General features: G+C 43.9%; 1 protein-coding gene across 4 annotated transcripts in view; it reads left to right on the top strand.

The window, feature by feature from the left end:
- The window catches only part of GABRA5 (gamma-aminobutyric acid type A receptor subunit alpha5), a 57,754-nt gene that overhangs the window by 35,440 nt on the left and 9,463 nt on the right, over nt 1-12,851 (top strand). For all 4 annotated transcript variants that reach the window (XM_083824286.1, XM_083824287.1, XM_083824288.1 and 1 more), the window contains one exon: nt 12,144-12,287. In XM_083824286.1, the coding sequence (XP_083680412.1) occupies nt 12,144-12,287 (144 nt within the window). The remainder of the gene's footprint in view (nt 1-12,143; nt 12,288-12,851) is intronic.

Here is a 12,851-nt window from a genome sequence, read left to right as displayed (position 1 = left end):
AGGAGTGCTTCCCCAGGGCTCAGCTGGCACCTTCTGTAGCTGCTTGAGCAGCCGTGGCTGAAAGCTTGCAAGCCTCCTGCCTGGTGGGCAGCCTCTTCATCGGAAGGTGGCCCACACACAGCAGGCTTTTCAGGAGGAAAAGCTTGACTGACATCAGCTCAAGAAAACAGAAATTCAGGCAGGGAGAGGAACTAGTGTGGAGATACTCAACATTTTTTTCCCTCGCCTGAAAGAGGTCTCGATGCTGTAGTGGCAGAACAGTGTGGAGATCCAGGTGCTTTGCTGATGATACAAGCATCAGCATGTATTTCCCACTCTGGAGATTACATCCTACATTTAAAGGCTGCGCAACTGCCTGATTGCAGGAAAACTGTGATTCAATTTGAGTTGTCAGCAGTAGAAAATAACATGCAGATACTCTGCTTCATGAGCTTAAGGCATCTATAGCTTTGAAATGATCCTTGGGTGCAAACCTGCAAAGACGTTACTTGGCCCATAATGCCCCCAAAAGCACAGCAAGGGCTTAAAGTCGCCAGCTGTGGATCACAGGTTTATGCCACCAGTAAATGGGATATTATTTGTAAATGGGACAAATGGGTAACAACTGCTCCACTGCTTCACACGCCAGGTTTTTAATGGCTGTTGTTTTCTAAGGTGGCTGTTTCTGTGGCTTGTAAGCATTTCATAAACACTTCTGAAATCATTCTCATGATACTGGTGTGAGGCAGGTAGGTCTCCTCTGCCTGCATTTTGCAGGTGAGGATGAAGGAGGCAAAGAGCAATTACAGTCTCTTCTGAGCAAAGATAGAGTGGTTCATTACCTGCTTTTATTGCCTCTGTTGTTATGGGTCCCTAGGTTCAATTAGAGCCTCCCAGTGCTACTGCAGTACATTAATGACTTGCCTACAGCTTTAGGGGAAAGAAAAAAAAGCTGCAAGACACTGCCGAAACTTTGATTTCAGTTTCCAGTCTGGCAGCTCCTTCCTGACACCTCGGTCTCTTGTCAGCCATCAGTCCTCCCTCCAAATTGCCGGGTCCTGTGTTAGCCTCATCCCCTGTACCGAAAGCCAGGTTAGCCCAAGCTGTGATTTACTGCATGCTGAAGTTCGAGCTCAGCAAGTTTCTTTAAAATAAGTAGTCTTTTCGGGTTGTAGAAAGTAGTCTTTTCTAGGTGAAGAAATAGAAGGGAAGAAGGGAAGCCTGAAGGGCTGTCTTTTTTTTCCCCGTTCCCATACCACGTCCACTGAAAGTCTGCTCACGTCCAGCCTGTGCTACCAGCTAGCCGCTTTGCCGAAAGCATCCCAGTAGTAAATCTGTCAGCAAAGATGAGATCCTTCTCTCCTAAATTTATATTTCTGCAGAGTAAATATATACAGCTGAGCTAACCACTCTCACCCCTCTTATAGTCAGGGGAGAGAAGCAGGTATTTTTACACTCAGGTTAATCTCCTCCTAAAGCAGATGACTAAAATAGGTCAGCTGATAGCTGTCGATAAGGAAATGTTTTACTTGTGTACAGGGAAGATGAATACTTAAGCGCCTTTGGCCCAGGGTCTCTGTGGCCAGAGGGGATGGGCTCCCAAAGAGGGGACATTTTAGCTATGTGGCGGACACATGCCTGCAAAATGGGGCTTTCTCTGACGAGCACCAGCTCCCTTCAGAGGGGCTCCCAGTGGAAAGGGCTTTTATCCACCACCGAGTTCAACAACTGATGGCCTCGGGTTGTTCTGTGCCCATTAACAAAACACTCCTTTTGTGTTCATTACGAAGGGAAATAAAAAAGCCTCGGTTATACATCAGTGGAAGGTGAAGGGAGAGAGGAGGAAGAGCGAGTGTGCGGCTGCCCTCACATGGCAAACCAGAGCAGCCCCCTCCTCCTATATACCAGGCTACACTATGACCCCGCAAAGGAGCCTAGTCACAGGCTGAAAAAGCTGGAGTCTCTTCCAGAAGGTCACCCTCCAGCTCAGTGTCGGGAGCAGAAATAGAAGCTGTGCTGCTGGGTCTCTGCACCAGCACCCATTCTCGGGACTGCAGGTGCTCCTCATTCTGCACTGCTGCCCTGAAGGGCCCTGGAGCAGACGATGCTCTTCAGAGTTTCAAGTAGCCTTGCGTGCCTGACATTTTCAATCATGTTGCAGCATGTGATGGTATATGAAATAGCAATATGCCTGCCAAAGGGCTGGCTTCCAGGGTTCAGGAAAACCCAGCTAAGTTTGAGCCTTGAGGCTAGCAGCTGAGGATGGGAACAAGAGGATCTTTTCTCTGACCTTGGGGTTTTGGGAGTTTTCCCACTGCTGAGCCTTAAGTGACTGCAACTTGGGCATAAAGAATAAGTTCTGGTGGTTGTAGTCTCTGAGCAGTGTTAAAGTGTTTGAACAATAATATTTCAGCCTACTGCCTCTACCTGTCTATTGATCATACATTCGCACAGTGTTATTAGTGTAGCAGTACTTCTGAGAGTTGTAAATGTCTTCATTAAGAGACCAGTTTCAGAAACAAAGGCATATGTTTAGTTCTGCAAGTAGTCCCAATCACTCTTGGCTGGTTTCAGGTCCCACTGATGCATAAATCATGATGCTCTGAATGGTAGCTCAGTAGATGTGCTGCCTGTGAGTGCCTGTTGCCACTGAAGTGGGTGGGAAGAACTTCCATTAATTATGGTAAGGTCATGGTTTCACTCCATGAAGTAAGTTTTGGCCAAAAATACCATGTTTTTGAAGGCACCCTTTAAAACCTTCTAAAATTCACTCAGCATTTCTCAAAGGAAAAGGAAATTTCTCAAAGGAAACCCTAGCGATACTCCTGGAGAGCTGATCTCATTAGCTTTGCTGATATTAAGCAGCAGCTTGCAAAATGAGTGGACCACTGCAATCAAGATTGCTTACAGAGTAAGATACTGTGCAGTGTGAGTAATGGTGTCAGTCACACTTTGGAGGATACTTTTATTTGCTTTGCAAAAAGTAAATTAAATCTCTAGCGTCTTCCTCATGACCATGCTGTTTTATCTAATGAAGCAGTTAATATAGCTGCCTAATATAGTGATTGCAAATTCAAAGTTCATTAAATGTTACTGTGGCACTCAAACTGGCCAACCAATTTGGAACTGCCATATGCCAGGCCTACAAAGACCAGCGTATGGTCAGGGGGGGTTCCAGGATATTTCAGATTTTTAAATGTCATCCCAGCACATCCTTCTGCTCGGTTGCTGTATTACTCTTGCAACAGATATTTTTACCAGCTGTAACAGAAAAAAAGAAAACATCAAGGCCAGAATACCAGGTTTTGAGCCCTTCCATGTGAAAGTCAGTTGTACAGCCACCATTACATATGGTAGAGAATCAATTCTTGGATTAGTTCTAGATCAAGACTACTGAGACTAAATCCCAAAATAAAGGAGGAGGTTGTGTTATAAATACTGACTGCAGTGAAGGGAAGAAATGGGAAGGGGGGCTGAAAAGAACAGGCAAAAAAAGGAAGACATCACCTGCTCCCTAAAGTCAGCTCTCAGATGAGAGCAGGCACTTTGGGAAGATGACCTGATGCCTCAGAGCACGTGGACATGAAATAACCCAAGAGCAGCCTCTGTTTAGTCACCCATTTCAGTCTGCCCATGGCGTGGGTGGCACAGGTTAGTTGTCTAAATGTGCCCATATGTTGTCCTTTTGATGTGGTCCAGGGTGTCCCACTGGGAAAACTTTATCTTTTTGCTGTTCTCTTTCTCCGAGCAGAGCCTGGGGATCCCGGCTCTGGTTGGTATGCCATGCATGAGGCACCTACATTGTCAGATTTCACAGTGAGGAGACAGTTTGCAGTTGCAGTCCCTGTGCCTGGGGAATATATGCACTGCTCTGATTGCTCCCCATTGCCATGTGGGCACGCAGGACGGGGCAGCGAATCGCCAGCTGTCCTGGTGGTGACACTGCCTGCATGGGGGCAAATATGCAGACCTCTCTGAGGGGCAGTGCTCCGGTTGCCAAATTGGGTCTCCACAGTGATCCTTGAGAGAAATTCTGCATTACTGTGCACAGCTCCTAGCTTAGGGCTATTCTTAGGTGGTGTAATAGCATCCTGGGAGGGTACTGTGGCTGGGCAAATTATCAGTGCAACCGTTCATTAGTATTCATATTATGTTCATCATTGGTATGACTGTGATTTAGTGTACCAGCTTGCAAATAGCTAATTTATTGTATTAAAGCAGTCAGCAGCCTTGCCTATGCTAACCATGAATCACACCTCAAAAATTACAAAGTTTTTTTCAGGCAAAATCACAAGGCTTTTTTCTTCCTTTGCTTTATGTTTTTTGAGCTCAAAGTAGGGTCACATTTAGAGTTTTCACCCATGAACTGGAATTTCTAAAATTAAGTAGGACCTTCCACCTGTCACTTGCTTTGAAAAGCTGAAGGAACATCATAAAACTCTGTGTCTCAAAACAAATTTCGCAGGCATCTTCAGTTCTGTATTTCTCACCACTTTGTAGGTACAGTTGGTGTTTCCATTTAATTTCCAAGCCGTAGACACTTCTATCACATTCCTATTCCCACCTTTTCCTAAGGTGACTTATAAATTACATTCTGAAACAGAGTCATTTCGATCTGACTTAGGGCTTTATTTTTTTAGTAATGATCAGTACAGTATATTAGTGTTGCTTAGTAATGAAGTCTCTTGAGACCTGTCTAGCACATTTTTAAAGCATCCTCTTCCATTCCCTGTGGAATGTGAAAAAAAAAAAAAAAAGAAAAAAAAGAGATCAAATAAAACTTTGTATTGGGAAAACATATAAAATACTGCCCATATTATCAATACATATTTTTCTTGTAAATTCTGGGAGAACAGAAACAATGGTCATTTTAGTAAGGCTGAAATTCCTGCTGACTATTTCACAGTCAATGGTGTCCTATTATCTTTTCTCATCAGTTTCATAGAAGAGTAGCTTTAAGTCCATGATGATGACTTCCTCCTTGTAGGTCCTCTTTTGTCCCATCTAGATGATATTGTGCTGTTCCAAAAATATTTCATTCTGAGTTTTTCATTTCTACTTACGTTTGGGGCACTATGCCCCATTCTGATATCACCAGTACAAGAAAGATAGGGACTTTGTGGAACATGTCAGGTGCAGGACCACAAATATGATTTAAAGGCTGGAGCATCTTTCATATAGTGAGAGGCTGAGAAAGCTGGGACTGTTCAGCCTTGAGAAGAGAAGGTTCAGGGGGATTTATTCCATCTGTATAAATACGTGATGGGAGGGAAAGAAAAGAGGAGAGACAGGCTCTTCTCAGTGGTGCCCAGTGACGGGACAACAGATGATGGGCACAAATTTAAAAGCACGAAATTCTATCAGAACACAAGAAAACATTTTCATTTTGAGGGTGGTCAAACAGTGGAATAGGTTGCCTAGGGAGGTTGTGGAGTCTCCATCCTTGGAGACAGTCGAAAACCGTGTGGACGTGGTCCTGGACAACTGGCTTTAGGTGGCCCAGCTTGAGCTGGGGTTTGGATTGGATGATCTCAGTATGTTCCTTCCAACCCCAACCACTCTGTGATTCTAAGTGATTCTCATTTATGTTATGCTTCTTGTCCATGGCATATATTCAAAATCATTCATGCTGTTTATCAAGATGTTGTAAGCTCATGCCAGTTTAAATGGTCGGTTTTAATTCCGATGATTTCAGGTCCCTTAAGTAATTTCTGTGACCTCCAAACTCCCATAAGAACAGCAGAATTCAGCATCACACTATGGAAAAGTCTTGATTTATGCTCTTAGTCATTGAATAGGTGAATACATTTCTCTTAGAATTTAAATCACTGTTTTACTTTAATAACTTACTTTTATAAAAAGCTATTTCCCCCCAGACCCAGTGCGTGCATATTTAGAACCGTTTGTTATTTTTATATTTAAATTTACATTTTTACTCGATCTCTTCTTCTTCCTATAGAGTGATCTCATTTGTACACTGATTCATTCTCATCAAGTCAATTTAATGGGAAATTCCAATTACAGAACTCAAATCTAGCCTCAGCTGTATAGACACAAACATTGACAGCACTGTGTAATAAGGTAAAAAGTATTCATGCACCAACGAGAAGAAACCCAGCCTGAATTTTGGAATTCAAGCTGCTACCTTATGGCTTCTTAGCAGCACTGTTTTACTGCCTGCAGAAATCTGCATGATTGTAAATCTGGATCTCTACTGAGTTATCTAACGGTCTCTTCTAAGTGAGTCAAATACATAGGTAGAGAGATGGACATAGATATTTGTTTGAATATTGCTATTATAACTAGAGTTTCTAAAAACAATTTATGCACAGCCTTCACAATCAACAGACTTTGATAGGGGTTAGCAATGGTTCCAAAATCAGGCAGTCTGACAATCTTGAGGCATGTAATAAATATGATGGTAAAAGCTAAGAATGTAACTGCACAGTTGTAATGAGTAAAATAGAAAACAAGCTGAGTCAAATTTCTACAGTATCTCTTTAGGTATCTCTAAGTAGTGTATTTCTAAAAGAAAAAATCCAGTCATGGACTGTGGCTAGACAGTTTGTTTAATTGTAGAATTCAATTGTAGATTTTTTTGTGGGTGATTATAGCTTAAAAAATTCAGTCCTAGAAATACATCTGGGTCCCACGGACCTAAAGTTTGGACTCAGTCATCCATATTTGGTTTTATTTGACTTAAGGAGCTAAGATTTTTTATTATTATTATTATTATTATTAATATTTTTTTCCTGGAGTTTATTTCAATGTAGAAGAGAAAGAAAAGGGAGAAGGGAAAACGTGTGTCAGTAGCCACAGGTGGGGCTAGCTCCTGTGGCAGAGGCAGTGGCAGAAGAAGGCTTCCTGCTGATGGACTGCTCACTGGGAGGGGGCTGCGTGACTCACACTGTTTCACTCACTGGGGAGGGCAACTGAACATCTAACTCCTGTCCTTCTAAAAACCTTATTGTAAGGCTTTACCAAAACTGAAGTAGAAACACCTTGAAAGAGGGCAACAAGTCAATGCAGACAGTTGTCCCAGTGTGTCTTTTCCTGCTCAGGTACAACTGTCCAAGGGAAAACAGGGCACCCGACAAGGGGTGAATGGCAAGGTTCCTCTAGGTCTTACCAACTAGCTGCTTTGCTCTGTTAGACCCTGTCTTAATGTACTTCCTCCCGTTGGCTGTGGTTGCTCGCCTGCCCTCTGTTCACTGGTGTAAGAAGGACCATTTCATGCTCACCTTGCCAGATATATGAGAGCAGGAAGATAGTGGAGAGGGTGGAAAAACAACAAAGGAGTTCTTTACGGGTTTTATATTCACTGCGGTGTATGTTGGATGTTGGAACGTAGAAAAATGGATCCGCTCATCAATAAACAGATAAGAGAAGAAATGACTTTATTTCATCATTTTGGTAGGTGATAAGTCTGCAGTCATTTATCAAATGCCCAATAGAAATAAATCTGTTGTCATTTTCTTTCTTTTAATAACATCATACCTCTCTGTATTTTCAGCTGTTCATCTCAACTGCTACCTTTTTTTTCTTGCTTTTTGTAAGAGTGAGCTTAGAAGAGAAAGAATAACTGAATGAGGCTTCCCCCTTTCTTTGGCAAGCTAGCAAAATGGTGGTAAAGAACACCAAATTAATTATTTGGATTCAGAATAGCAGAAGAAGCCTACTTGCTTAAATTAGACTGAAAACCAAGCACCCTCAGTTGTATTTTCAGTGGCTTTGAATTTGGGTTTGCTTTTACAGCAACACCAGCAGTGTTCTTTCAGCTTGCTAACCCAAAGCATTTACTACATTTTCCTGTCACTCACTGGGAGACTCCTTGCTCCGTGTGCACACCGTGTGGAGGAGGTGAGGGCCTCATTCCCTAATCAGCAGTAAGCCTTTCCCATAACTCTAGAAAGCAGGAGCTGAAGTTCTTCAGTCCTTCAGCGAGCAAGGCAGACCGAAAACCTTCTGGGAGCTTTACTGAAACAGAAGGAGGTTTTTACACAGTTTGGTATGACAGTGAATAATACCACCTCTCCATTAGCAGCTGCTCTATCCCAGTAGCAAAATAACATTATTCTAGACTACTCCCACACATTCAGCTTTCAATATGACTGTGTCTAATTATACTGCATGGGTTATCAGGAGTGGAGCTGGAGCCTTTGGTACTCAAGATCAGGATAACTGGAGTCTGAGATTTCTGGGAAGGTGTAGCAGAAGGTCAGGAAGACAATCATGTAGCACAATTACACAGGCACCAAGAGGTTTATCTAGATGACCAGAAAACACATAGTTGGTGGTTCCGCTGCCACACCAAGGTTTGTGGGGTAGCCTATTCCTGTCAGAGCTGTACATTTCTCTCAAGGGTGCTTAGGGACTGAGGGGGTGGCTGCATCTTTTTACATTCACATTCCTGTTTTGACATTTTCTAAATTCTTCTCTTTCTTACAAGGAAGCTTAGATTCTCATAGCCTGCCCAGAGTGAGGTAAGGAGGCATTAAGCAAAAGAATCCTTTATAACAGCCTTTTAAAACACAGGCCTGGTTTTCTTACAGTTGCATGGGAGATAGATGAGGAGTTCATATCCATGATCCTTGTGCGATAGGTTATCCATAGACTGGGGTATATTCATCCTATTCCTAATGCCTTCTCCTTCCTAATTAATTCTTTGGAGGCAGGGAAATCACTGCTGACTGCATCCATTTGGGGTGGGCTCCATAAAGATGTGTGCAACCCATATCTCTTCAAGCCCTATCAACAGCCCCCCTTCTGCTCCTGCACAAGAAGCTCTTGTAGTCCCACCGCAGTTAGTTTGAAGTCAGAGCAGAAGCAAGCAAGGGAAACCGCACTGCAGGGAGAAGAAAATTCCTGAGTCCTCCGTTGTCTACATCACAAAGCAAACAGAGCAGATAGCACTGGAAGGAGAAGCTGGGAGCTCCCCTCCTAGCTGGGCTGTTCTCCCTTCCCCCAGAGATGCTTTTACTCCTGGCTGGTCAGTGGCAGGGCACCCAGGCAGAAAGAGGGTAGAAAGGGGCACCCTCAGCCATCCATCCTGTGGCCTAGCAATAGATATTCTCCTGTGAAAGAGGATCCACAAACTGGAGTCCTCCCAAGCAGGGACTGGTCCCAGGCTCTGCCCTTGCTTGCCTATCTGCTCGCTCTTCTTGCCAGGCCTCCCTTTCCTGCCCCAATTTAGAAAGAAAGCAGCCTCACAAAGCATTGCCTGTGAGATCTGGTGTGTCTGGGCACAGTTTGGCACCTCCCAGCCTCTGTTTGAATTACAGATGTTATTTTTTTTACAGAAGGATGTGCTGGGCTGTTCCAGAATAAGAGCCCCCAAGCCTGCACAGGTGCATGTGTTTAAGTACCCAGTAAAGGCTGAAATTCAAAGCAGAGACACTGGTTTAGTTTAGGATCATCAAAGGTAGGTAGAGCTAAGAAGTAACACATCTGAATGCCTTTTAAACCTTATAGGCCTGTGTCCCATTGTGATCTCAATGTCAGTGGAATGTGGTTACAGTGTTTTCAACAGAAAAGTGTCCTACACAGATCCAGCACTCACTGGGGCCATCAACATATGAACAACATGTACCAGATAAGCATTTTAAAAAGAGGGTTTTCTGCAGCATCTTTTTAAACCAACCCATCTCCTCCTACTTCTTTTCTCCAGATCTAGCTTTGGAATTGCTTAAGGAATGCTATAAACTTGTAATCATCTCTGAGATGAGGAGAGCATCTCTTCTCTTAAGGGAAAGGTGAAATTCCACCACTTTTTGTGATGCAAATATTTTGCAGTAGGGAAGAAATTCCTTCGTAGGCTTTCAAAGCAGATCATGAGATGTAATTACAGCAATTTTACTCCACAGCTACAAATACAAGCATATGAAAAGCGTGTGGGCAGTCCTGCATGGCTGCATGGCTAATAAGGATGGAGGATTCATAGATTCTCAAATTCCAAAACTTGGATTAGCTCCAGCAATGAGCACAGCAGCAACAAGCTACTATCAGAGGTATGATGAAAAAGATCTCATCCTATATTTATATTTCTAGTGACAGCAGTCCATGGTCTTTTCTTGGAAGATTATCCACTGTTTAATCACACCCCAACCCCCAATTAGGAAATTGTGTCCTATTCTTCATCAGAATCTCTCTGAAATCTTTCAGGCACTGATTTTTTTTTTCTTTTCCTTTTGTCAGTAGTGTGAAAAATCCACCCTGTTCTTAGATTTCTTTTCTGCATGGAAGTATCTATGCTCAGTGATTGAGTCATGTCTCAGCTTCTTGTCAGTGAGCTAAATAAGTTGAGCTCCTTAAGCTGCAAATCATAACACTTGTTTTCCAGGCCCTGGAGATACTTGTGACCCTCTTTTGAACTTCTTTCTCTGTCATTATTTCCATAGCTTTTCTAAAGTGTGGACAACAATGTAAGAATAGCTGTAAAAACTCAGATCAAAGGTGTACCCAGCCTAGTATTCTGCCTCTGGTAGCACTTCCCACAGATGCTCAGGGAAGATTAGCAACAGGGAAAACAAGGTACTGCTTTCCTCCCTGCTGCCTGCTCCAGCATCCAAGTGATCTGCAGCTCACAATGTGATTCATTGTGCTACGGCTGCTCCTAACCCGAACCAGGATGACTTCCCGTTTGCTGCTTGACGTTCCTGGCTGTATGAATCCAGGGGCTGCCTTAGCATATTTTTTCCCATTGCAGTGACTCAGAAGTTCACGTTGAACTGCTTTCTGGGAAAGTTTTTAAGTCCTCCGTGGCGTCACAGCTTTCCAAGACACCTTGCTGGCTCTGGCAACCAAAACTTGGGGTCTGTTGGAGACAGTACACAGTACACAAAATCCTTCAAGCTAGCCTCCTGCCTTTGCCTTTTAAGTTCTTATCTGGAAGGCCACCACATGTTGCCTACTAGATTGTATTGAACGAGAACATGATTTTTTTTCAGAAGAAAACATTCTGCACCACCAACTTACTAGTTACAGAGTGCAGAAGGTGAGATATTTGCATTTGATTTCAACCCCTTCGAGCTCTATCTGCATTTCACATCCTACTGGGAAAGTAAGCCTCGCCTGTTGCCCAGAGATATTAGTACAGTGGACTCCAGCCTATGTAACATGCCTTCAGTAAAATTACCCGAAATCTCTCTATGATCAGGGTGCTCAGGTAAGAAGTGTGAGATCTCCTTAATTAAATAAAATATATTCAAATGTATAGTCAGCTCCTTTTTTTTTTTTTTGACTTAATCTGCAGAGAAAGCTTAAAAAATAAAAATAAAAGACAGCGTTGTCAGTATTTCTAAAAGAAAAATGAGATTCTTTTATAATAGCTTAATTACTCCAGGTGTTAAGGCTTTAAAAATAACAGCAACATTACTGAGGAGGGAATGAGTTGGCAGTTCTGCCACTGCCTTTATTTCCAAGGACTTCCAAATGCATGTAAGAGAGATCTTGTCACATTCTCATCTCCAGGCGTGCAGGTGTATCTGCACCACCACCAGTTCGCTCCAGTAAGCACAACACCCTGCTCCTGCTCTCCCTCATGCCATCCCACCCCTCAGTACTTTCTCTGCTCTTGTGGGTCACAGACATGCATGCACAGAGGGGCACACACACTTGTCCCAGCTTCCTTCATCTGCAGTCATCCCCCACACACATCCCCTCGCCCACATGCACATATCTCAAACTCAGCACACACAGCAGATCCTGTGCTTGCCCACAGCATCACTTGGTATTTTATCCTGGAAATGGGACGAGACACAGAAGCTCCCTCTTGCCCAGGCACTCGAGGTGCATGAGTGCTTTTGAGGGGGGACTTCAAGAAATACCTTCTGCGGCTTGCTGGGGTTTAGGAGCCGCCAGCTACATGAGTATGGGTCTGAGCTGCTCTTTCCCAAATCGAGTGGTTGTGATGGATTATATTTATACCTGCACTGTTCCACCCTCTGACAAACCATCCTACACATCTGTTATATTAGAAGGCTTCAACCTAATATTTTTTGAGCTGGGCATATGGGAACATGATTATATCATCTTTATTTGTTTTTCTCCATTCACTCTCACTCCTCCATTCTTCCCTCTCCCCACTATTTATCATTTAAGGATCCACTAAAATATTACACGGTGTTTTTTTACTCATCACCATCTCTTTTTCCCCATGTTGACAGATGCTTATCCCAATTCTGAAGTGATCTACGTGTGGACTAATAGCACCACAACGTCTGTGGTGGTGGCCGAAGACGGTTCACGACTTAACCAGTACCACCTGATGGGACAGACCGTAGGAACTGAAAACATCAGCACCAGTACAGGTAGGGAGAATATTTCCACCCCTCTGGTTGCTGAAAGGCTCTGGTTGTTTTTCAGGGAGAACAGGGATGCATCTGTAGGATGTGGGGTGCTAGGAAGATCCGGGCAGGTTCCTGGCTACTTAGCAGAGGTATTAAATCAGACAGGGCCCTGTGCTGGCTGTTAGGTACTTTACAAAGCCGCTGCAGAAGATGCATCCAAGCTCTCGCTATTTAACAGGAGCGCTGGAGACACTGCACACAACTTCTTGGCAGCTGCCTTTGCCCAGGCTGCCAGCGCTATTACTGGCGTATTTCCCTGTGGGAGGAACCACCCCGGGAGGCAAACACCACCCACGCATTTGATCCGTTTCAATCATCGCTTTAAAATGATTTGCTCGATGAGGCTGCAGCAAGGGGAGGAGGAGGGAGAGGAGGGCAGGTGGCCGTGGTGGTGTGGCTCTGCAGCGTGCCCAGGGGACCCCGCTGCCGGAGAGGAGCCACCAGCCCCGAGGATTCCCGTTTCCTCCCCAGCTGGACGCAGAGGCACCAGATGTGGCAGCATTAGGGAGGCAAAGAAGGTTTAAT

This window comes from Anser anser (genome assembly GCF_964211835.1).
Source record: "Anser anser genome assembly, chromosome: 1".
Classification (NCBI taxonomy): Eukaryota; Metazoa; Chordata; class Aves; order Anseriformes; family Anatidae; genus Anser; species Anser anser.
Note: the sequence above shows the minus strand (reverse complement) of the source record. Positions and strands in the feature narration are given on the sequence as shown.